The sequence below is a fragment of the Salvelinus fontinalis genome, chromosome 9 (genome assembly GCF_029448725.1).
Source record: "Salvelinus fontinalis isolate EN_2023a chromosome 9, ASM2944872v1, whole genome shotgun sequence".
NCBI classification, from domain to species: domain Eukaryota; kingdom Metazoa; phylum Chordata; class Actinopteri; order Salmoniformes; family Salmonidae; genus Salvelinus; species Salvelinus fontinalis.
The window spans coordinates 5,338,287-5,364,130 of NC_074673.1; the positions used below are offsets into that span (position 1 = coordinate 5,338,287).

At 45.3% G+C, this 25,844-nt stretch overlaps 1 protein-coding gene across 2 annotated transcripts in view; it reads left to right on the plus strand.

Moving 5' to 3' along the window:
• The window catches only part of LOC129861945 (anoctamin-3-like), a 110,301-nt gene extending 84,457 nt beyond the window's left edge, over positions 1-25,844 (plus strand). For both annotated transcript variants that reach the window (XM_055933171.1, XM_055933172.1), the window contains 9 exons: positions 2,957-2,993; positions 3,707-3,818; positions 4,142-4,199; positions 4,971-5,068; positions 14,709-14,878; positions 15,212-15,364; positions 20,836-20,983; positions 23,048-23,243; positions 23,955-25,844. In XM_055933171.1, coding sequence (XP_055789146.1) covers positions 2,957-2,993; positions 3,707-3,818; positions 4,142-4,199; positions 4,971-5,068; positions 14,709-14,878; positions 15,212-15,364; positions 20,836-20,983; positions 23,048-23,243; positions 23,955-24,134 — 1,152 coding nt within the window. In that variant the 3' untranslated portion in view covers positions 24,135-25,844. The remainder of the gene's footprint in view (positions 1-2,956; positions 2,994-3,706; positions 3,819-4,141; positions 4,200-4,970; positions 5,069-14,708; positions 14,879-15,211; positions 15,365-20,835; positions 20,984-23,047; positions 23,244-23,954) is intronic.

Sequence of the window (25,844 nt, forward strand, 5' to 3'; positions counted from 1 at the left end):
GTGATGGGTATCTGGATGGGTATCTGTAATGTGATGGGTATCTGGGTGGGTATCTGTAATGTGATGGGTATCTGGATGGGTATCTGTAATGTGATGGGTATCTGTAATGTGATGGGTATCTGTAATGTGATGGGTATCTGGGTGGGTATCTGTAATGTGATGGGTATCTGGGTGGGTATCTGTAATGTGATGGGTATCTGGGTGGGTATCTGTAATGTGATGGGTATCTGTAATGTGATGGGTATCTGTAATGTGATGGGTATCTGTAATGTGATGGGTAACTGGGTGGGTATCTGTAATGTGATGGGTAACTGGGTGGGTATCTGTAATGTGATGGGTAACTGGTGGGTATCTGTAATGTGATGGGTATCTGGGTGGGTATCTGTAATGTGATGGGTATCTGTAATGTGATGGGTAACTGGTGGGTATCTGTAATGTGATTGGTATCTGGTGGGTATCTGTAATGTGATGGGTATCTGTAATGTGATGGGTATCTGGTGGGTATCTGTAATGTGATGGGTATCTGTAACGTGATGGGTATCTGTAATGTGATGGGTATCTGGGTGGGTATCTGTAATGTGATGGGTATCTGGGTGGGTATCTGTATTGTGATGGGTATCTGTAATGTGATTGGTATCTGGTGGGTATCTGTAATGTGATGGGTATCTGGGTGGGTATCTGTAATGTGATGGGTATCTGGGTGGGTATCTGTATTGTGATGGGTATCTGGGTGGGTATCTGTAATGTGATGGGTGTCTGTAATGTGATTGGTATCTGGTGGGTATCTGTAATGTGATTGGTATCTGGGTGGGTATCTGTAATGTGATGGGTATCTGGGTGGGTATCTGTAATGTGATGGGTATCTGGGTGGGTATCTGTAATGTGATGGGTGTCTGGGTGGGTATCTGTAATGTGATGGGTATCTGGGTGGGTATCTGTAATGTGATGGGTATCTGTAATGTGATGGGTATCTGGGTGGGTATCTGTAATGTGATGGGTATCTGTAATGTGATGGGTAACTGGGTGGGTATCTGTAATGTGGTGGGTATCTGTGATGGGTATCTGTAATGTGATGGGTATCTGGGTGGGTATCTGTAATGTGGTGGGTATCTGTAATGTGATGGGTATCTGTAATGTGATGGGTATCTGTAATGTGATGGGTATCTGGGTGGGTATCTGTAATGTGATGGGTATCTGGTGGGTATCTGTAATGTGATGGGTATCTGGGTGGGTATCTGTAATGTGATGGGTATCTGTAATGTGATGGGTATCTGTAATGTGATGGGTATCTGGGTGGGTATCTGTAATGTGATGGGTATCTGTAATGTGATGGTATCTGGGTGGGTATCTGTAATGTGATGGGTATCTGGGTGGGTATCTGTAATGTGATGGGTATCTGGGTGGGTATCTGTAATGTGATGGGTATCTGTAATGTGATGGGTATCTGGGTGGGTATCTGTAATGTGATGGGTATCTGTAATGTGATGGGTAACTGGGTGGGTATCTGTAATGTGGTGGGTATCTGTAATGTGATGGGTATCTGTAATGTGATGGGTATCTGTAATGTGATGGGTATCTGTAATGTGATGGGTATCTGTAATGTGATGGGTATCTGGGTGGGTATCTGTAATGTGATGGGTATCTGGGTGGGTATCTGTAATGTGATGGGTATCTGGGTGGGTATCTGTAATGTGGTGGGTATCTGTAATGTGATGGGTATCTGTAATGTGATGGGTATCTGTAATGTGATGGGTATCTGGGTGGGTATCTGTAATGTGATGGGTATCTGTAATGTGATGGGTATCTGGTGGGTATCTGTAATGTGATGGGTATCTGGGTGGGTATCTGTAATGTGATGGGTATCTGGGTGGGTATCTGTAATGTGATGGGTATCTGTAATGTGATGGGTATCTGGGTGGGTATCTGTAATGTGATGGGTATCTGTAATGTGATGGGTATCTGGTGGGTATCTGTAATGTGATGGGTATCTGGGTGGGTATCTGTAATGTGATGGTATCTGGGTGGGTATCTGTAATGTGATGGGTATCTGGGTGGGTATCTGTAATGTGATGGGTATCTGGGTGGGTATCTGTAATGTGATGGGTATCTGTAATGTGATGGTATCTGGGTGGGTATCTGTAATGTGATGGGTATCTGGGTGGGTATCTGTAATGTGATGGGTATCTGGGTGGGTATCTGTAATGTGATGGGTTTCTGGGTGGGTATCTGTAATGTGATGGGTATCTGTAATGTGATGGGTATCTTGGTGGGTATCTGTAATGTGATGGGTATCTGGGTGGGTATCTGTAATGTGATGGGTATTTCGGTGGGTATCTGGGTGGGTATCTGTAATGTGATGGGTATCTGTAATGTGATGGGTATCTGTAATGTGATGGGTATCTGGGTGGGTATCTGTAATGTGATGGGTATCTGTAATGTGATGGGTATCTGTAATGTGATGGGTATCTGGGATGGGTATCTGTAATGTGATGGGTATCTGTAATGTGATGGGTATCTGGGTGGGTATCTGTAATGTGATTTGTATCTGGATGGGTATCTGTAATGTGATGGGTAACTGATGGGTATCTGTAATGTGATGGGTATTTCGGTGGGTATCTGGGTGGGTATCTGTAATGTGATGGGTATCTGTAATGTGATGGGTATCTGTAATGTGATGGGTATCTGGGTGGGTATCTGTAATGTGATGGGTATCTGTAATGTGATGGGTATCTGTAATGTGATGGGTATCTGGGATGGGTATCTGTAATGTGATGGGTATCTGTAATGTGATGGGTATCTGTAATGTGATGGGTATCTGTAATGTGATGGGTATCTGGGTGGGTATCTGTAATGTGATTTGTATCTGGATGGGTATCTGTAATGTGATGGGTAACTGATGGGTATCTGTAATGTGATGGGTATCTGTCTCAAAACAGCTTTGCTATTCTCTCTTCAGGTATATGAAAAGGTGGCTTACCTTCTCACCAATTTAGGTGAGCAGAACCCTCGTTAACGTTACACATATGTTGCTTCAGAGGTACATGTCACCTTCTGTCATCTCTCTATCTCTCTCCCCCTTCCTCCCTCTCTTCCTCTCTCCCCCTTCCTCCCTCTCTTCCTCTCTCCCCCTTCCTCCCTCTCTTCCTCTCTCCCCCTCCCTCCCTCTCTCTCTTCCTCTCTCCCCCTTCCTCCCTCTCTTCCTCTCTCCCCCTTCCTCTCTCTCTTCCTCTCTCCCCCTCCCTCCCTCTCTTCCTCTCCCCTCCCTCTCTTCCTCTCTCTCTCCCCCTCCCTCCCCCTCTTCCTCTCTCTCTCCCCCTCTATCTCTTCCCCTCCCTCTTCCTCTCTCCCCCTTCCCCCCTCTCTTCCTCTCTTCTCTCTCTCCCCCTCCCTCCCTCCCTCCCTCGCTCTCTCTCTCTCTCTCCCTCGCTCTCTCTCTCTCTCTCTCCCCCTCGCTCTCTCCCCCTCGCTCTCTCTCTCTCTCCCTCTCTCTCTCCCCCTTCCTCTCTCTCTCTCACCCTCGTTCGCTCCCTCCCTCTCTCTCCCCCTCCCTCCCTCCCTCCCTCCCTCCCTCCCTCCCTCCCTCCCTCCCTCCCTCCCTCCCTCCCTCTCCATCCCTCTTCCCCGCTCGTTCTCTCTCTCCCCCTCTCTCTCTCCGTCCCGCTCCCCCCCTCCCTCCCTCTCTCTCTCCCCCTCCTTCTCTCTGTAGAACACCCACGGACTGAGTCAGAATGGGAGAACAGTTTTTCTCTCAAGATGTTTCTCTTCCAGTTTGTAAACTTGAACAGCTCTACGTTCTACATCGCTTTCTTCCTTGGAAGGTAACTATTAAAGGTCACCTTTTTAAATGTCGTAACAGACGGGGGGGGGGGGGGGGGGGGTTGGAAGACGCCCTCAATAAATATAACAGCAGAAGTTCCACATGCTCCCCCCTCCATTGCAGGTTCTCTTTTCAAATAGAATAAACAATTTGTTCTTACAATCTCATGATTCCTCAGATTCCCCGAAATATGTTGATTCACCAAATAAGTTGTCTGTGTGAGTAAGGTTCTGTGAAAGTTTCAATCAGCTCACAGTTAGTTCTGTGTTGAACTGTCCCGGAGAATTAAACTGAAGCTAATATCTTCACTCTGACTGTGTTTAGGTTCGCCGGCAGACCAGGGAAATATAACAAACTGTTCAATAGATGGAGACTGGAGGAGGTGAGTGGAGTCAGGAAGCAATCCAGCAACCAAACCATGGTCTGTGTTCTAAAGGTCTCCCTGTTCCCTGTAGAGAGCTCTGGTCTCCCTGTTCCCTGTAGAGAGCTCTGGTCTCCCTGTTCCCTGTAGAGAGCTCTGGTCTCCCTGTTCCCTGTAGAGGACTCTGGTCTCCCTGTTCCCTGTAGAGAGCTCTGGTCTCCCTGTTCCCTGTAGAGAGCTCTGGTCTCCCTGTTCCCTGTAGAGAGCTCTGGTCTCCCTGTTCCCTGTAGAGAGCTCTGGTCTCCCTGTTCCCTGAAGAGAGCTCTGGTCTCCCTGTTCCCTGTAGAGAGCTCTGGTCTCCCTGATCCCTGTAGAGAGCTCTGGTCTCCCTGTTCCCTGTAGAGAGCTCTGGTCTCCCTGTTCCATGTAGAGAGCTCTGGTCTCCCTGTTCCCTGTAGAGGGCTCTGGTCTCCCTGTTCCCTGTAGAGAGCTCTGATCTCCCTGTTCCCTGTAGAGAGCTCTGGTCTCCCTGTTCCCTGTAGAGAGCTCTGGTCTCCCTGTTCCCTGTAGAGAGCTCTGGTCACCCTGTTGATCTCCCAGTGACTAATAAAGCTCTCTCTGATTTTATAAAGCAGTAGGTTTTATATGAATATAATACTTTGGGATTGTTTTACTTTGTGTTCTATTTTATTCAGTTGCAGTAAATCTGGCGATGTGGATGTTACTGTTTTTGTGGGGTTTTTCACTCAGTGATTTGTACTGTAATTAATAGTTGTTGGTTTTTATTTCCAGTGCCACCCCAGTGGTTGTCTGATCGATCTGTGTCTACAAATGGGAGTCATCATGGTACTAAAACAAACCTGGAACAACTTCATGGAGCTGGGTTATCCGTAAGGACCGTGGAATTACTCGGTCTCTCTCTCTCTCTCTGTCTCTCTCTCACACACACACTCTGTGTCTCTCTGTCTCTCTCTCTCTGTCTCTCTCTCACACACACACTCTGTGTCTCTCTGTCTCTCTCTCTCTCTCTGTCTCTCTCTCTCTCGCTCTCCTACTCTGTCTCTGTCTCTCTCTCACACACACACTCTGTGTCTCTCTCTCTCTGTCTCTCTCTCGCTCTCCTACTCTGTCTCTCTGTCTCTCTCTCTCTGTCTCTCTCTCGCTCTCCTACTCTGTCTCTCTCAATTCAATTCAATTCAAGGGGCTTTATTGGCATGGGAAACATGTGTTAACATTGCCAAAGCAAGTGAGGTAGACAATACACAAAAGTGAAACAAACAAAACGAATTAACAGTAAACATTACACATACAGAAGTTTCAAAACAATAAAGACATTACAAGTGTCATATTAAATATATACAGTGTTGTAACAATGTACAAATGGTTAAAGCACACAAGTTAAAATAAGTAAGCATAAATATGGGTTGTATTTACAATGGTGTTTGTTCTTCACTGGTTGCCCTTTTCTTGTGGCAACAGGTCACACATCTTGCTGCTGTGATGGCACACTGTGGAATTTCACCCAGTAGATATGGGAGTTTATCAAAATTGGATTTGTTTTCGAATTCTTTGTGGATCTGTGTGATCTGAGGGAAATATGTGTCTCTAATATGGTCATACATTGGGCAGGAGGTTAGGAAGTGCAGCTCTCTCTCTCGCTCTCCTACTCTCTCTCTCTCTCTCTCTCTCTCTCTCTGTCTCTCTCTCTCTCTGTCTCTCTCTCTCTCTCTCTCTCCTACTCTCTCTCTCTCTCTCTCTCTCTGTCTCTCTCTCTCTCTGTCTCTCTCTCTCTCTCTCTCTGTCTCTCTCTCTCTCTCGCTCTCCTACTCTGTCTCTCTCTCTCTCTGTCTCTCTCTCTCGCTCTCCTACTCTCTCTCTCTCTCTCTCTGTCTCTCTCTCTCGCTCTCCCACTGTCTGTCTGTCTCTCTCCCTCTCTGTCTGTCTCTCGCGCTCTCCCTTTCTGTCTGCCTCTCTCCCTCTCTTTCTGCCTCTCTCTCTGTCTCTCACTCCCTCACTCTCTCTCAGAGATGAAAAGGGTCCCTGAACATGACAGACACAGTGCCTTCAGAAAGTGTTCACACCCCTTGACGTGTTCTACATTTTGTTGTTGTTATAGCCTGAATTTAAAATGGATTACGTGGAGATTTTATGTCACTGGCCTACACACAATACCCCGTAATGTCAAAAGTGGAATTATGTTTTTCATAATTTGTACAGATGAATTCAAAAGGAAAAGCTGAAATGACTTGAGTCAACAAGTATTCAAGCCCTTTGTTATGGAAAACCTAAATAAGTTAAGGATTAAACATGTGCTTAACAAGTCACATAATAATAACATGGACTCGTGCAACTTATAAATAGTGTTTAACATGATGTTTGAATGACTACATCATCTCTGTATCCCACACATACAATTATCTACAAATATCAGTCGAGCAGGGAATTTCAAACACAGATTCAACCACAAAGACAAGGGAGGTTTTCCAATGCCTCGCAAAGAAGGGCTCCTATTTGGTAGATGGGTAATACAAAAAAAGAAGCATGGTGAAGTTATTATTGACATTTTTGGATGGTGTATCAATACACCCAGTCACTACAAAGATACAGGCGTCCTTCCTAACTCAGTTGCCAGAGAGGAAGGAAACTGCTCAGGTATTTCACCATGAGGCCAATGGTGACTTTAATACAGTTATCATAGTTTAATGGCTGTGATGGAAAATAACTGAGGATGAATCAACAACATTGTAGTTATTCCACAGTACTAACTTAATTGACAGAGTGAAAAGAAGGAATCCTGTACAGAATACAATACTAGAAAACATGCATCCTGTTTGCAACAAGGCACTAAAGTAATACTGCAAAAAATTTGGCAAAGCAATTCACTTTTTGTCCTGAATACAAAGTGTTATGTTTGGGGCAAATCCAATACAACACATTACAGAGTACCACTCTCCAATACAACACTGAGTACCACTCTCCAATACAACACTGAGTACCACTCTCCAATACAACACATTACTGAGTACCACTCTCCAATACAACACATTACTGAGTACCACTCTCCAATACAACACATTACTGAGTACCACTCTCCAATACAACACATTACTGAGTACCACTCTCCAATACAACACATTACTGAGTACCACTCTCCAATACAACACATTACTGAGTACCACTCTCCAATACAACACTGAGTACCACGCTCCAATACAACACTGAGTACCACTCTCCAATACAACACTGAGTACCACTCTCCAATACAACACATTACAGAGTACCACTCTCCAATACAACACTGAGTACCACTCTCCAATACAACACTGAGTACCACTCTCCAATACAACACTGAGTACCACTCTCCAATACAACACTGAGTACCACTCTCCAATACAACACTGAGTACCACTCTCCAATACAACACATTACTGAGTACCACTCTCCAATACAACACTGAGTACCACGCTCCAATACAACACATTACTGAGTACCACGCTCCAATACAACACATTACTGAGTACCACTCTCCAATACAACACCTTACAGAGTACCACTCTCCAATACAACACATTACTGAGTACCACTCTCCAATACAACACCTTACAGAGTACCACTCTCCAATACAACACATTACTGAGTACCACTCTCCAATACAACACATTACTGAGTACCACGCTCCAATACAACACATTACAGAGTACCACTCTCCAATACAACACCTTACAGAGTACCACTCTCCTTATGTTGAAGCATAGAGGTGGCTGCATCATGTCATGGGTAAAACTATTTTGATGTTGCCAATTTATTTTAATGATTACTTCATTGACAAAGTGGGCAAACTTAAGACAGGAAATGCCAACAATGAACAGTGAGCATTGTAAGGGCTGTTGTCCTCCTCTTCCTCAGATGAGGAGAGGAGAGAAGGATCAGTGGACCAATACGCAGCAGTAGGGAAATAAGCCATCTCTTTATTGAATAGGACGGCAACACGAAAACAAAACACTTACAAAATTACAAAACAAGAAAACGACGTAGACGAAACCTGAACATGAACTTACATAACTAAACGTAGAACTCACGGACAGGAACAGACTACATCAAAACGAACGAACAGCCAAACAGTCCCGTATGGTACAGACATAGACGAAACAGGAGACAATCACCCACAAACAAACAGTGAGAACACCCTACCTAAATATGACTCTCAATTAGAGGAAAACTCAAAACACCTGCCTCTAATTAAGAGCCATACCAGGCAACCCAAAACCAACATAGAAACAGAAAACATAGACTGCCCACCCAAAACTCACGCCCTGACCATTATACACATACAAAAACAACAGAAAACAGGTCAGGAACGTTACAAGCATCGTATTCATGCAATAAACAAACTAATAATGAAAGAAAAGCATTGTAAGTTTGAATTGATTAAAGTTAGCGTGGGAGAGGTGGAAAAATTACTGTTATTGATCAATAATGACAAACCTCCTGGCATTAACAACTTAGATGGAAAGCTACTGAGGATGGTAGCTGACTCTATAGCCACTCCTGTCTGTCATATCTTTAATCTGAGCCTAGAGGAAAGTCTTTGTCCTCAGGCCTGGCGGGAATCCAAAGTAATACCGCTACCCAAGAGTGGTAAAGTGTCCTTTACTGGTTCTAACAGCAGACCTATCAGTTTGCTGCCAGCTCTTAGCAAACTGTTGTAAAAAATGGTGTTTGACCAAATACAATGCTACTTCTTTGTGAACAAATTGACAACAGACTTTCAGCATGCTTATAGAGTAGGGCACTCAACATGTACTGCACTGATACAAATGACTGATGATTGGTTGAAAGAAATTGATAATAAGAAGGATTGTGGGAGCTGTACTGTTAGATTTCAGTGCAGCCTTTGATAATATTGACCATAACCTGTTGTTGAAAAACTTGTTTGTTATGGCTTTTCAACCTCAGCCATATCGTGGAATCAGAGCTATCTCTCTAATAGAACTCAAAGGGTTTTCTTTAATAGAATCCTCTCTAATGTCAAACATGCAAAGTGTGGTGTACCGCAGGGCAGCTCTCTAGGACCCCTACTCTTTTCAATTTTTACCAATGACCTGCCACTGGCATTAAACAAAGCATGTGTGTCCATGTATGCAGATGACTCGGCCACATACGCATTAGCAACCACAGCTAAAGAAGTCACTGAAACCTTTAACAAAGAGTTCAACTGTGGATAGATGGTAACCGCGAACCACAGCATTTAACCATGGCAAGGCGACTGGTAAAATGGCAGAATATAAACAGTGTAGTCCTTTAAGGAATTGAACACTAGTCACTTAATGTTTACATATCTGGCATTACTCAACTCATGTGTATATACTGTATTCTATACTATTCAACTGTATCTTAGTCCGTTCCGCTCTGACATCGCTTGTCCATATGTATATACTGTAGTCTTAATTCATTCCTACTTAGATTTGTGTGTATTGGGTATACAGTTGAAGTCGGAAGTTTACATACACTTAGGTTGGAGTCATTAAAACTCGTTTGTCAACCACTCCACAAATATCTTGTTAACAAACTATAGTTTTGGCAAGTCGGTTAGGACAACTACTTTGTGCATGACACAAGTAATTTTTCCAACAATTGTTTACAAATAGATGATTTCACTTATAATTTATTGTATCACAAATCCAGTGGGTCAGAAGTTTACATACACTAAGTTGACTGTGCCTTTAAACAGCTTGGAAAATGACAGAAAATTATGTCATGGCTTTAGAAGCTTCTGATAGGCTAATTAATGTCATTTGAGTTAAATGGAGGTGTACCTGGGGATGTATTTCAAGGCCTACCTTCAAACGCAGTGCCTCTTTGCTTGACATCATGGGAAAATCAAAAGAAATCAGCCAAGACCTCAGAAAACAATTGTAGACCTCCACAAGTCTGGTTCATCCTTGGGAGAAATTTCCAAATGCCTGAAGATACCACGTTCATCTGTACAAACAATAGTACGCAAGTATAAACACCATGGGACCACACAGCCGTCATACTGCTCAGGAAGGAGACACGTTCTGTCTCCTAGGGATGAACGTACTTTGGTGCGAAAAGTGCAAATCAATCCCAGAACAACAGTAAAGGACCTTGTGAAGATGCTGGAGGAAACGGGTACAAAAGTATCTATATCCACAGTAAAACGAGTCCTATATTGACATAACCTGAAAAGCCGCTCAGCAAGGAAGAAGCCACTGCTCCAAAACCACCATAAAAAAGCAATACTACGGTTTGCAACTGCACATGGGGACAAAGATCGTACTTTTTGGAGAAATGTCTCTGGTCTGATGAAACAAAAATAGAACTGTTTGGCCATAATGACCATCGTTATGTTTGGAGGAAAAAGGGGGAGGTTTGCAAGCCGAAGAATAACATCCCAACAATGAAGCACGGGGGTGGCAGCATCATGTTGTGGGGGTGCTTTGCTGCAGGAGGGACTGGTGCACTTCACAAAATAGATGGCATCATGAGTCAGGAAAATTATGTGGATATATTGAAGCAACATCTCAAGACATCAGTCAGGAAGTTAAAGCTTGGTCGCAAATGGGTCTTCCAAATGGACAATGACCCCAAGCATACTTCCAAAGTTGTGGCAAATGGCTTAAGGACAACAAAGTCAAGGTATTTAAGTGGCCATCACAAAACCCTGACCTCAATCCTATAGAAAATTTGAGGGCAGAACTGAAAAAGTGTGTGCGAGCAAGGAGGCCTACAAACCTGACTCAGTTACACCAGCTCCGTCAGGAGGAATGGGCCAAAATTCACCCAACTTATTGTGGGATGCTTGTGGAAGGTTATAACTTCATCGGGCTAGGGGGCAGTGTTTCCACTTTGAACAAATTGCGTGCCCAAACGAAATTTCATCACACTCTGTCCCAGAAGGTAATACATGCATATTATTAGTATTATTGTATAGAAAACACTCTGAAGTTTCTAAAACTGTTTGAATTATTTCTGTAAGTATAACAGAACTCATTTGGCAGACAAAAACTTGAGAAGAGGTCAAAACAGGAAATGAGAAGTCGATTTTCAAAACAGTGTCAAATGGTACCCCTTGTAGATATGACCGAACAAACACTGCCTAGGGCTTCCACTAGATGTCGCCGTCTTTAGATTTTAGTCTTATTATTCTACTATAAAGGAGGGGCTCATGGGAGCTGTTCTAGTGAGTGGTCGTCAGAAATTCTCAGTCAGGATTTGCGCACGAGGGAGAGAGAGAGCTCTCGTTCCAATGCTCAGACAATGAAATTCTCCGGTTGGATCTTTATTGATGATTAATGTAAAACACATCCTAAATATGGATTGCAAACATCATTTGACATGTTTCTACGACCTGGAACGGAACTTTTTGAGTTTTTGTCTGGAGGGATTTCTCGTGCGTCATGAAAATGGATTCCTGGGCTGAACATGCTAACAACAAGTAGCTAAATGATGGGCTTTATGGAACTTTTCAGTCATTTCTGTCGATCTGGGAATCCTGGGAGTGCCTTCTGATGAAGTTATTCGAAGGTAAGTGCATATTTATAGTGTTTTTGTAGCTTTTGTTGACGCCAAAATGGCGACCATTTCTTTGGCTGGATTGTGCTCTGAACGCCGTTCTCAGATTAATCTTTTTCCGCAAAGTTTATTTTGAAATCTGACACAGCGGTTGCATAAGTTTATCTTTAATTATGTGAATAACACTTGCATCTTTTATCAATGTTTATTATGAGTATTTCTGCAAAATCACCAGATGTTTTGGAATCAAAACATTACTGCACGTAACGCGCCAATGTAAACTGAGATTTTTTTAATATATATATATATATATATGCACATTATCGAACAAAACATAAATGTATTGTGTAACATGATGTTATATGACTCATCTGATGAAGATGTTCAAAGGTTAGTGATTAATTCTATCTCTATTTGGGGTTTTGTGAAAGTACTTGTGTTGTGAAAGAAATGTCTGTGCTTTTTGGGATTTGGTGGTGAGCTAACATAAATATACGTGGTGTTTTCGCTGTAAAACATTTTATAAATCGGATATGTTGGCTGGATTCACAAGATGTTTATCTTTCATTTGCTGTATTGGAGTTGTTAATGTGTGAAAGTTAAATATTTCTAAAAAATATTTTTGAATTTCGCGCGCTGCCTTTTCAGTGGAATGTGGGGGGGGGGGTAACCCCGGGGCTAGACAGGTTAAACAATTTAAAGGCAATGCTACCAAATAATAATTGAGTGTATGTAAACTTCTGACCCACTGGGAATGTGATGAAAGAAATAAAAGCTTAAATAAAATATTCTCTCTACTATTATTCTGACATTTCACATTCTTAAAATAAAGTGGTGATCCTAACTGACTTAAGACAGAGAATGTTTACTAGGATTAAATGTCAGGAATTGTAAAAAAACTGTGTTTAAATGTATTTGGCTAATGTGTATGTAAACTTCTGACTTCAACTGTATGTTATTTGTTAGATATTACTTGTTAGATATTACTGCACTGTTGGAGCTAGAAGCACAAGCATTTCGCTACACCAGCAATAACATCTGCTAAACACGTGTATGTGACCAATAAAATTTGATTTGATTTGAAGAGTTGCAGTCTGTTTTGGAATGGGGGGGGGGGGGGGGAATAAACTGGTCCTGAACATGTCTAAAACCAAGAGCATTGTGTTTGATATAAATCAAAACGTATAGATTCAGTGGCTCTAAAGACGGGGAGAGACTGTCCGTAATAAAGAGATGCTCCTGCAGTCCTTGATTATTGTCCAACTCCCTTCCATATCATATTTCTTAAATGAACTGCAAACCTAGTTTCAAAAAGCATCTCATGACACAACACCTCTTCCCTATTTGACAGGTTTTGCCTAGTGTTTGTGCTGTCCTGGCCTAGTGTTTGTGCTGTCCTGGCCTAGTGTTTGTGCTGTCCTGGCCTAGTGTTTGTCCTGGCCTAGTGTTTGTGCTGTCCTGGCCTAGTGTTTGTGCTGTCCTGGCCTAGTGTTTGTGCTGTCCTGGCCTAGTGTTTGTGCTCTCCTGGCCTAGTGTTTGTGCTGTCCTGGCCTAGTGTTTGTCCTGGCCTAGTGTGTGTGCTGTCCTGGCCTAGTGTTTGTCCTGGCCTAGTGTTTGTGCTGTCCTGGCCTAGTGTTTGTGCTCTCCTGGCCTAGTGTTTGTGCTGTCCTGGCCTAGTGTTTGTGCTCTCCTGGCCTAGTGTTTATGCTCTCCTGGCCTAGTGTTTATGCTGTCCTGGCCTAGTGTTTGTGCTGTCCTGGCCTAGTGTTTGTGCTCTCCTGGCCTAGTGTTTATGCTGTCCTGGCCTAGTGTTTGTGCTGTCCTAGCCTAGTGTTTGTGCTCTCCTGGCCTAGTGTTTGTGCTGTCCTGGCCTAGTGTTTGTGCTCTCCTGGCCTAGTGTTTGTGCTGTCCTGGCCTAGTGTTTGTGCTGTCCTGGCCTAGTGTTTGTCCTGGCCTAGTGTTTGTGCTCTCCTGGCCTAGTGTTTGTGCTCTCCTAGCCTAGTGTTTCTGCTGTCCTGGCTTAGTGTTTGTGCTCTCCTGGCCTAGTGTTTGTGCTGTCCTGGCCTAGTGTTTGTGCTGTCCTGGCCTAGTGTTTGTGCTGTCCTGGCCTAGTGTTTGTGCTCTCCTGGCCTAGTGTTTGTGCTCTCCTGGCCTAGTGTTTATGCTGTCCTGGCCTAGTGTTTGTGCTCTCCTAGCCTAGTGTTTGTGCTCTCCTGGCCTAGTGTTTGTGCTGTCCTGGCCTAGTGTTTGTGCTGTCCTGGCCTAGTGTTTGTGCTGTCCTGGCCTAGTGTTTGTGCTCTCCTGGCCTAGTGTTTGTGCTGTCCTGGCCTAGTGTTTGTGCTGTCCTGGCCTAGTGTTTGTGCTGTCCTGGCCTAGTGTTTGTGCTAGGCTGAGGAGCCAATGGTGCGAAGCTACCATCTGTGTGATTAACGTCAAAATCCCCCCTAAACGTAATGATACCGATTATTGGCCAAAAAATCTTATCTAATTGGTCAAAATACCAATTACTGGAAAATATCAGAATTGTACTGCCTGTGTAAATGTAGCATAACAGACTACAAACTGTGGTAATGTGGTGTCTGGTTTTGTGTGTTTCTGTACAGCACAACATCGTATGAGCTATGGAGAGATTGAGTCTCTTCTCATTACCACATGAAAAGTATTTTGTTCAGCTGGAGAGAAAAAAAAAAAAGCACTTCAAATCCTTCTCAGTGCATGTTCAGCTTAGTGTTCTCACAGGGCTTCGTCAGGGACAATTGGGTTTGAGTTTACAGTTAGCTAAAGTTTTACTGTATTGTGCAGTGTTTACAGTCTACTGCAGAACTGGTGGTCTCAGGATGACCGCCGTCCTCTCTCTCTCTCTTTCTATCTCTCTTTCTCTCTCTCTTTCTTTCTCTCTTTCTCTCTCCTCTCTCTGTTTCTCTCTCCTCTCTCTCTCTCTCTCTTGCTATCTCCTTTCTCTCTCGCTCTCTCTCGCTCTCTCTCTCTCTCTAGTCTGCTTCAGAACTGGTGGTCTCGCAGGAAAATGAAGCAGACCGAGAGTAAGGAGAGGACAGGAGGTGGACAGAATGTGGAGAACAAAGTACAGCTTCCTCAGTGGGACAAAGACTGGAACCTGCAGCCCATGAATGCCCACGGACTGGTGGATGAGTACCTGGAGATGGGTAAGACATTTCAGCTATTTATGTTACCTTGTCAAATACATTTGATCTCAATTAACTTCCCTGTTTTAAATAACAATAATTTACAGTTAAAGAGTACAAAGCCCAGAGGACAACGCTTATTTCAATGTGGTCCTTAATGGTTCTGTGATGTTTTTTTTTTAATCAATAAAAATGTGGTTGGTTAAATCTGTTACATTGCCTTGTGCCTGTATTCAGTTCGCCTTTGACTGAGGTCGCTGTGTTCTACAGAAGACTCCCACCACAGGATGTTCAAAACCGACCACAACCACTTCCTTCTTCCTCCTCTTGCTCCTTCTCTTTTTTCCCCCTCAGTTCTCCAGTTTGGTTTCATCACCATCTTCGTAGCTGCGTTCCCATTGGCTCCTCTCCTGGCTCTGCTCAACAACATCATCGAGATCCGTCTGGATGCCTACAAGTTTGTCACTCAGTGGAGAAGGCCCATGCCTGCCAGAGCCACAGACATAGGTCAGTAGTGTTTTAACGTCTGTGCTTATTTATTTTATTTATGTTATTTATTTATTTTATTTTATTTATTTATTTATTTTTCGATTCTTTGATTTTTTTAACCCCCTTTTCTCCCCAATTGCGTGGTATCCAATTGCTAGTAATTACTATCTTGTCTCATCGCTACAACTCCCGTACGGGCTCGGGAGAGACGAAGGTCGAAAGCCATGCGTCCTCCGAAACACAACCCAACCAAGCCGCACTGCTTCTTAACACAGCGCGCCTCCAACCCGGAAGCCAGCCGCACCAATGTGTCGGAGGAAACACCGTGCACCTGGCCCCCTTGGTTAGCGCGCACTGCACCCGGTCCGCCACAGGAGTCGCTGGAGCGTGATGAGACAAGGATATCCCTACCGGCCAAACCCCCCCTAACCCGGACGACGCCAGGCCAATTGTGCGTCGCCCCACGGACCTCCCGGCTGCGACAGAGCCTTAGCGCGAACCCAGAGTCTCTGGTGGCACAGCTAGCGCTGCGATGCAGTGCCCTAGACCACTGCGCCACCCGGGAGGCCCTGTGCTTATTATCACCGGTAATGACAACTCTGTTGTACCAGTAGGTAGCCTATGCGTGCATTTCTTTCGACCATCCCGACTTGGGATTTGAACCAGCAACCTTCCGATTGCAGGTTCAAATCCCAAGTCGGGATGGTCGAAAGAAACGCACACCTATTTAGGCGAGGTGCTGGCTGGCGGAGTGGACACCTATTTAGGTGAGGTGCTGGCTGGCGGAGTGGACACCTATTTAGGCGAGGTGCTGGCTGGCGGAGTGGACACCTATTTAGGTGAGGTGCTGGCTGGCGGAGTGGACACCTATTTAGGCGAGGTGCTGGCTGGTGGAGTGGACACCTATTTAGGCGAGGTGCTGGCTGGCGGAGTGGACACCTATTTAGGCGAGGTGCTGGCTGGCGGAGTGGACACCTATTTAGACGAGGTGCTGGCTGGCGGAGTGGACACCTATTTAGGCGAGGTGCTGGCTGGCGGAGTGGACACCTATTTAGGTGAGGTGCTGGCTGGCGGAGTGGACACCTATTTAGACGAGGTGCTGGCTAGCGGAGTGGACACCTATTTAGGCGAGGTGCTGGCTGGCGGAGTGGACACCTATTTAGGCGAGGTGCTGGCTGGCGGAGTGGACACCTATTTAGGTGAGGTGCTGGCTGGCGGAGTGGACACCTATTTAGACAAGGTGCTGGCTGGCGGAGTGGACACCTATTTAGGCGAGGTGCTGGCTGGCGGAGTGGACACCTATTTAGGCGAGGTGCTGGCTGGCGGAGTGGACACCTATTTAGGCGAGGTGCTGGCTGGCGGAGTGGACACCTATTTAGGCGAGGTGCTGGCTGGCGGAGTGGACACCTATTTAGGCGAGGTGCTGGCTGGCGGAGTGGACACCTATTTAGGCGAGGTGCTGGCTGGCGGAGTGGACACCTATTTAGGCGAGGTGCTGGCTGGCGGAGTGGAACACTTAATAAAATAAAGGAGAGCAGGACACTCTAGGAGCTCAAGATGCAGAAATATTTATGTCCAACGTTTGGACAGACAAGCTGCCTTCATCAGGGTATAATGACAAACACTGCAGGATGACTCCTTTATATAGGGACATCGCCTAGTGTTTCTGCTGTCGTTTATATTTATAGATGTCAAAAGACACACACAGGCGTCTGTAATCAGCGTGTGGCCTGATATCATTGGTTAATTCTCATATATTAAAATAGCATACAAAGAAAACATAAATGGATAGCGTACGATCATAGATACAATGTGGCTACATAAGCCTACAAACATTTACAACAGGCAAAATCACAAGAATGGCTTCAGATCAAAGTCAACGTTGAGACCGAAGGGAGCAAGGGTCTTTAAATGACAGATCCAGGCAGCCTCTCGTTTGAACAATAAATTATCGAGGTCGCCCCCTCTCCTAGGGAGGGTGACATGTTCAATGACAATATAACGTAGAGACGAAATCAAATGGTTTTCTTCTAAAAAGTGGGCCGCAACTGAGTAAGTCGAGTTTTTGCACCTGATGGTGCTACGATGCTCCGAGATTCGTACTTTTAATTCGCGCTTTGTTTTACCCACATCCTTTTTACCACAAGGACAAGTTATAAGATAAATAACTGCCTTAGTAGAACACGTAATAACACCTTTGATTGGGATCTGTTTCCCTGTTTGGGAGTGTTTTGAAGGATCGACATTTATAAGTGCCATTGCATTGAGTCGTTAAACATGTAGTTTCCTTCCGCAAAGAGACGTTGTTCAGGAATATCTTGGGGTGGTAAATCAGAGTTTACCAATTGATCTCTGAGATATCTTCCCCGCGAGAACACGACCAAGGGAAGGTCTGAAAACACATTACCGGTACTGTCATTGGATATTAGAATGTGCCAATGTTTGTGAACGATTCCCTTAATTAACTTAATTTGTTCAGAGCGCTTTGAATAGCGGGTAGTTAGAACGCAAGAATGCGTATTGAGACTGACCTTGAAAAAGATCTCGTTTTGCATTTTCTCAACGGCGGTATTAATCTGACCATTTTTGTACCCCCTTCTCCTTGAATTATCTTTGCGTCTCAGCCATATTTCTGTCAATCTGATTTGTTTTTTTGCAAATTCTTTTGATTCAACAGAATTGGCTGTAGGGCAAATTGTTTTCAAGGGAAGTGGGTGACGACTGTCAGCCCTCAACAAACTGTTACGATCAGTAGGTTTCCTGTAAAGATCAGTGGATAGAACATTATCTTCACACAAGATCAGAAGATCAAGGAAACTGATTTGACGTGTATCAGATTGCATAGTAAATCTCAGATGTTCAGAACAGGAGTTAAGAAAAGCCTGGAGCCGTACTGCATCACTCCTCCACAGAACCAAAATATCATCAACGTACCGTTTCCAAATAACGATGTTAGGCAAGAAAACATTTTTGAGAGGATTGAAAATAGACTGTTTCTCCGTGTAACCCACATATACATTAGCATAGTTAGGAGCATAGTCAAATCCCAAGTCGGAAATGCCATTTCCTACCATTTTGCTCTTGAGTCCTTTTTCTGAGTGGGTTTCTCTGCTGACCAGCTGTGCTGTTGTCCCGGTTGTCCCTGTCTGACAGGCTGTTGTCCCCGTTGTCCCTGTCTGACAGGCTGTTGTCCATGTTGTCCCTGTTGTCCCTGTCTGACAGCCTGTTGTCCCTGTCTGACAGGCTGTTGTCCCTGTTGTCCCTATCTGACAGGCTGTTGTCCCTGTCTGACAGCCTGTTGTCCCTGTCTGACAGCCTGTTGTCCCCGTTGTCCCTGTCTGACAGCCTGTTGTCCCCGTTGTCCCTGTCTGACAGGCTGTTGTCCCTGTTGTCCCTGTCTGACAGGCTGTTGTCCCTGTCTGACAGGCTGTTGTCCCCGTTGTCCCTGTCTGACAGGCTGTTGTCCCTGTCTGACAGGCTGTTGTCCCTGTTGTCCCTGTCTGACAGGCTGTTGTCCCTGTCTGACAGGCTGTTGTCCCCGTTGTCCCTGTCTGACAGGCTGTTGTCCCCGTTGTCCCTGTCTGACAGGCTGTTGTCCCCGTTGTCCCTGTCTGACAGGCTGTTGTCCCTGTTGTCCCGTCTGACAGGCTGTTGTCCCTGTCTGACAGGTTGTTGTCCCCGTTGTCCCTGTCTGACAGGTTGTTGTCCCCGTTGTCCCCGTTGTCCCTGTCAGACAGGCTGTTGTCCCCGTTGTCCCTGTCTGACAGGCTGTTGTCCCTGTCTGATAGGCTGTTGTCCTCGTTGTCCCTGTTGTCCCTGTTGTCCCTGTTGTCCCTGTCTGACAGGTTGTTGTCCCTGTTGTCCCTGTCTGACAGGCTGTTGTCCTCGTTGTCCCTGTCTGACAGGCTGTTGTCCCTGTTGTCCCTGTCTGACAGGCTGTTGTCCCTGTCTGACAGGCTGTTGTCCCTGTTGTCCCTGTTGTCCCTGTCTGACAGGCTGTTGTCCCTGTTGTCCCTGTCTGACAGGCTGTTGTCCCTGTCTGACAGGCTGTTGTCCCTGTCTGACAGGCTGTTGTCCCTGTTGTCCCTGTCTGACAGGCTGTTGTCCCTGTTGTCCCTGTTGTCCCTGTCTGACAGGCTGTTGTCCCTGTTGTCCCTGTTGTCCCTGTCTGACAGGCTGTTGTCCCTGTCTGACAGGCTGTTGTCTCTGTCTGACAGGCTGTTGTCCCTGTTGTCCCTGTCTGACAGGTTGTTGTCCCTGTTGTCCCTGTCTGACAGGCTGTTGTCCCTGTTGTCCCTGTCTGACAGGCTGTTGTCCCCGTTGTCCCTGTCTGACAGACTGTTGTCCCTGTTGTCCCTGTCTGACAGGCTGTTGTCCCTGTTGTCCCTGTCTGACAGGCTGTTGTCCCTGTTGTCCCTGTCTGACAGGCTGTTGTCCCTGTCTGACAGGCTGTTGTCCCTGTCTGATAGGCTGTTGTCCCTGTTGTCCCTGTCTGACAGGCTGTTGTCCCTGTCTGACAGGCTGTTGTCCCTGTCTGACAGGCTGTTGTCCCTGTTGTCCCTGTTGTCCCTGTCTGACAGGCTGTTGTCCCTGTTGTCCCTGTCTGACAGGCTGTTGTCCCTGTTGTCCCTGTTTTTCCTGTCTGACAGGCTGTTGTCCTCGTTGTCCCTGTCTGACAGCCTGTTGTCCCTGTCTGACAGGCTGTTGTCCCTGTTGTCCCTGTTTGACAGCCTGTTGTCCCTGTCTGACAGGCTGTTGTCCCTGTTGTCCCTGTCTGACAGGCTGTTGTCCCTGTTGTCCCTGTCTGACAGGCTGTTGTCCCTGTCTGAGAGGCTGTTGTCCCTGTCTGACAGGCTGTTGTCCCCGTTGTCCCTGTCTGACAGGCTGTTGTCCCCGTTGTCCCTGTCTGACAGGCTGTTGTCCCTGTCTGACAGGCTGTTGTCCCTGTTGTCCCTGTCTGACAGGCTGTTGTCCCTGTTGTCCCTGTCTGACAGGCTGTTGTCCCTGTTGTCCCTGTCTGACAGGCTGTTGTCCCCGTCTGACAGGCTGTTGTCCCTGTTGTCCCTGTCTGACAGGCTGTTGTCCCTGTTGTCCCTGTTGTCCCTGTCTGACAGGCTGTTGTCCCTGTCTGACAGGCTGTTGTCCCTGTTGTCCCTGTCTGACTGGCTGTTGTCCCTGTTGTCCCTGTCTGACAGACTGTTGTCCCTGTCTGACAGGCTGTTGTCCCTGTCTGACAGGCTGTTGTCCCTGTCTGACAGACTGTTGTCCCTGTCTGACAGGCTGTTGTCCCTGTCTGACAGGCTGTTGTCCCTGTTGTCCCTGTTGTCCCTTTCTGACAGGCTGTTGTCCCCGTTGTCCCTGTCTGACAGGCCGGTGTCCCTGTTGTCCCTGTCTGACAGGCTGTTGTCCCTGTCTGACAGGCTGTTGTCCCTGTTGTCCCTGTCTGACAGGCTGTTGTCCCTGTTGTCCCTGTTGTCCCTGTCTGACAGGTATCTGGCATGGTATCCTGGAGGGGATCGGCGTGCTGGCTGTCATCACCAACGCCTTCGTCATCGCCATCACATCCGACTACATCCCCCGCTTCGTCTACGCGTTCAAATACGGACCCTGTGTGGACAAGGGATACCGGCAGGACGAGTAGGTCCAACCTCTACTCCCGCTTTGGTCGTCAATGTCTCCTGTCTGTTCATGTCTCTTCATATAAAGCAGGACGTCCTAGTCTACAGGGGTGACTTGTGTTACAATGGGCCTTTTACTTTACTGTAACATGTAAATGTGCCATTCTATAGGGCAATGTGTCTCAATATAATCTTCACCCGGCACAGCCAGAAGAGGACTGGCCACCCCTCATAGCCTGGTTCCTCTCTAGGTTTCTTCCTAGGTTTTGGCCTTTCTAGGGAGTTTTTCCTAGCCACCGTGCTTCTACACCTGCATTGCTTGCTGTTTGGGGTTTTAGGCTGGGTTTCTGTACAGCACTTTGAGATATTAGCTGATGTACGAAGGGCTATATAAAATAAACTTGATTTGATTTGAATATGACTTTACTGTAACATGTAAATGTGCCATTCTATAGGGCAATGTGTCTCAATATTAGTTTACTTTACTGTAGGCTTATTTGACAGGACATTGATCCATGGTCCTTTCTGTAAATGTGCCATTCTATAGGGCAATGTGTCTCAATATTAGTTTACTTTACTGTAGGCTTATTTGACAGGACATTGATCCATGGTCCTTTCTGTAAATGTGCCATTCTATAGGGCAATGTGTCTCAATATTAGTTTACTTTACTGTAGGCTTATTTGACAGGACATTGATCCATGGTCCTTTCTGTAAATGTGCCATTCTATAGGGCAATGTGTCTCAATATTAGTTTACTTTACTGTAGGCTTATTTGACAGGACATTGATCCATGGTCCTTTCTGTAAATGTGCCATTCTATAGGGCAATGTGTCTCAATATTAGTTTACTTTACTGTAGGCTTATTTGACAGGACATTGATCCATGGTCCTTTCTGTAAATGTGCCATTCTATAGGGCAATGTGTCTCAATATTAGTTTACTTTACTGTAGGCTTATTTGACAGGACATTGATCCATGGTCCTTTCTGTAAATGTGCCATTCTATAGGGCAATGTGTCTCAATATTAGTTTACTTTACTGTAGGCTTATTTGACAGGACATTGATCCATGGTCCTTTCTGTAAATGTGCCATTCTATAGGGCAATGTGTCTCAATATTAGTTTACTTTACTGTAGGCTTATTTGACAGGACATTGATCCATGGTCCTTTCTGTAAATGTGCCATTCTATAGGGCAATGTGTCTCAATATTAGTTTACTTTACTGTAGGCTTATTTGACAGGACATTGATCCATGGTCCTTTCTGTAAATGTGCCATTCTATAGGGCAATGTGTCTCAATATTAGTTTACTTTACTGTAGGCTTATTTGACAGGACATTGATCCATGGTCCTTTCTGTAAATGTGCCATTCTATAGGGCAATGTGTCTCAATATTAGTTTACTTTACTGTAGGCTTATTTGACAGGACATTGATCCATGGTCCTTTCTGTAAATGTGCCATTCTATAGGGCAATGTGTCTCAATATTAGTTTACTTTACTGTAGGCTTATTTGACAGGACATTGATCCATGGTCCTTTCTGTAAATGTGCCATTCTATAGGGCAATGTGTCTCAATATTAGTTTACTTTACTGTAGGCTTATTTGACAGGACATTGATCCATGGTCCTTTCTGTAAATGTGCCATTCTATAGGGCAATGTGTCTCAATATTAGTTTACTTTACTGTAGGCTTATTTGACAGGACATTGATCCATGGTCCTTTCTGTAAATGTGCCATTCTATAGGGCAATGTGTCTCAATATTAGTTTACTTTACTGTAGGCTTATTTGACAGGACATTGATCCATGGTCCTTTCTGTAAATGTGCCATTCTATAGGGCAATGTGTCTCAATATTAGTTTACTTTACTGTAGGCTTATTTGACAGGACATTGATCCATGGTCCTTTCTGTAAATGTGCCATTCTATAGGGCAATGTGTCTCAATATTAGTTTACTTTACTGTAGGCTTATTTGACAGGACATTGATCCATGGTCCTTTCTGTAAATGTGCTAGATTTAGACAACAGGCTACTTCCTATTTGTAGTCCCCGGGTTCTGACGGAGCCGCGTCTCTCTTCCTGTCAGATGTCTGCGAGGCTACATGAACAGCAGTCTGTCTGTGTTTGACATGGGCGAGCGCTGGAACGGGAGCGAGGAGCGGAGTAGATACTGCAGGTACCGAGACTACAGAGCCTCTCCCTGGAGCGCGGTACCGTACGACTTCACTCTGCAGTTCTGGCACGTCCTGGCTGCAAGACTAGCCTTCATCATCGTCTTCGAGGTACGACAGAAATCCCTTTCTCACTCTCTCCTATCGAGACACTGATTATACTTATCAAGGACCCTTCAGATGTGCAAACATCAAAGGGTTAGAGGGCCAGCGTCTTCTCTCTGTCTGAGGATCTGTCTCTGTGGTAATTATCTCTGGTCTGTCCGTCTCTGTGGTAATTATCTCTGGTGTGTCTGTCTGTCTGTCTGTCTGTCTGTCTGTCTGTCTGTCTGTCTGTCTGTCTGTGTCTGTCTGTCTGTCTGTGTCGAGAGAGAGATAGGCCTCTGTGGTAATTATCTCTGGTGTGTCTGTCTCTGTGGTAATTATCTCTGGTGTGTCTGTCTCTGTGGTAATTATCTCTGGTCTGTCTGTCTGTCTGTCTGTCTGTCTGTCTGTCTGTCTGTCTGTCTGTCTGTCTGTCTGTGTCTGTCTCTGTATGTCTATCTATAGAGAGAGAGATATTGGTCTCTGTCTGTCCTATCCTCTCACCTCAATCTGTCTCAGACACCGATTAGGTGTGTCAGAGGTTAGGCAGCATGATGCAATGACCTGCGCAATATTTCACATACTGCCGAGATGTAGAGGTTCACCAGTCCTCTGGTCCTCCTAGATGCGATGGCACCTACCCTGTAAAACTCTTCAGGGAGTGTGTTGATTTTCTGTGATCTGAAAAATGTCACTGGACAAAGTTATTTTTTTTTCATCGTCCGTTTCTCTCCTCAGCACCTGGTGTTTGGCATCAAGTCATTCATCGCGTACCTGATCCCAGACATGCCCAAGAGTCTGTGTGACCGCATGCGGAGGGAGAAGTACCTGATGCAGGAGATGATGTATGAAACGGAGCTAGAGCACCTGCAGAAGGAGAGGCAGAACGGCAGGAGATATCACAACGAGTGGCCTTAGTGTTAGTTATGTTACGTCCCCCTGTACTACATACAGTACCTCGTCTGCATACCTACAGCATATACACTCATATATACAGTACACTGAATATACACACCAACACACACACACACACACCAACACACACATACACACCAACATACACACTAGCACACACCCACCAACAACTCACACACACACACACACACCAACACACACACACACATACACACACACCAACACACACACACACCAACACACACCCACACACACACACCAACACACAAGCACACACACACACACCAACACACAAGCACACACACACACACAAACACACAAACACACAAACACACACATACCAACAACACACACACACACACACACACAAACCTACACACCAACACACACACACGACTGGTAGCCGTATTGAGTGTACCAGTCAAAGTGCTGTGGTCTGAGGGGTATTGCTGTCTGTCCCTTTCTATGTCACTCTATTTCTATGTTGCAGCTAGACTAGCAGCCTGCCATGACCTACCACAGATCGGTCTGGTCCGGTCTGGTGCAGATCACAACATGGCTGTGTTTGTCTCCTTGTGGACTTGGATCGGCTAGTCACTGGCTGTGTTTGATAGGCTAGTCACTGGCTGTGTTTGATAGGCTAGTCACTGGCTGTGTTTGATAGGCTAGTCACTGGCTGTGTTTGATAGGCTAGTCACTGGCTGTGTTTGATAGGCTAGTCACTGGCTGTGTTTGATAGGCTAGTCACTGGCTGTGTTTGATAGGCTAGTCACTGGCTGTGTTTGATAGGCTAGTCACTGGCTGTGTTTGATAGGCTAGTCACTGGCTGTGTTTGATAGGCTAGTCACTGGCTGTGTTTGATAGGCTAGTCACTGGCTGTGTTTGATAGGCTAGTCACTGGCTGTGTGTCCTACTGCTCTATGACACTAATAGTCATTATTCTTGTTGCTAAAGTGATTCTAGTAACGTATGTGGCTATCAAAAGTAACAATGGACAATAATCGTGTTGTTTTTGCAAAATGACTGTAATTAATATTGCCCTTAAAGCATGCTGATTTTGTTCAAGTATTTTTGGTTAATTTGTCAAACGAAAGCTGGAAAACATATCTGATTGAGGTTTAATTCTCTGTATTTAAATCATGTAAAACGCATGGTTCATTTAGTTTGGTGTTTCTGGATAGACAACATCCACGTCTTGCTTTTGCTGTACGTTTCTATTCTGTGTGAATGTTGGACATTATTATATAGACTGTTGAGTTTTTTTTTTTAACCAACCACACAATGTGTCACAGACATCACACGTGCCTGTTTGTGCCGCAAATGCTTTACTGTACGTGCAAGAAAATACATTCTGTCATTTTTCTCCATTGTGGATTAACAACAACAAACTGTGAAATGTCTGTCCCCCAAGGATTCTGTTTGGAGGAATGTGATATGAAGAAAAACACTATATACACTGTCAAACTCTGGTATTTATTCGCCTCTGATTATAGTGCTGCAAAGTAGAGAACTATAAAACCAACAGGAAATGTGAGTCCTGTAGTGAACTGTACTGTACATGATACCAACCACACGTACGGTCCTGAAGGCCCGGAGACCAACCACACGTACCGTCCTGAAGGCCCGGAGACCAACCACACGTACGGTCCTGAAGGCCCGGAGGCCAACCACACGTTACGGTCCTGAAGGCCAACCACACGTACGGTCCTGAAG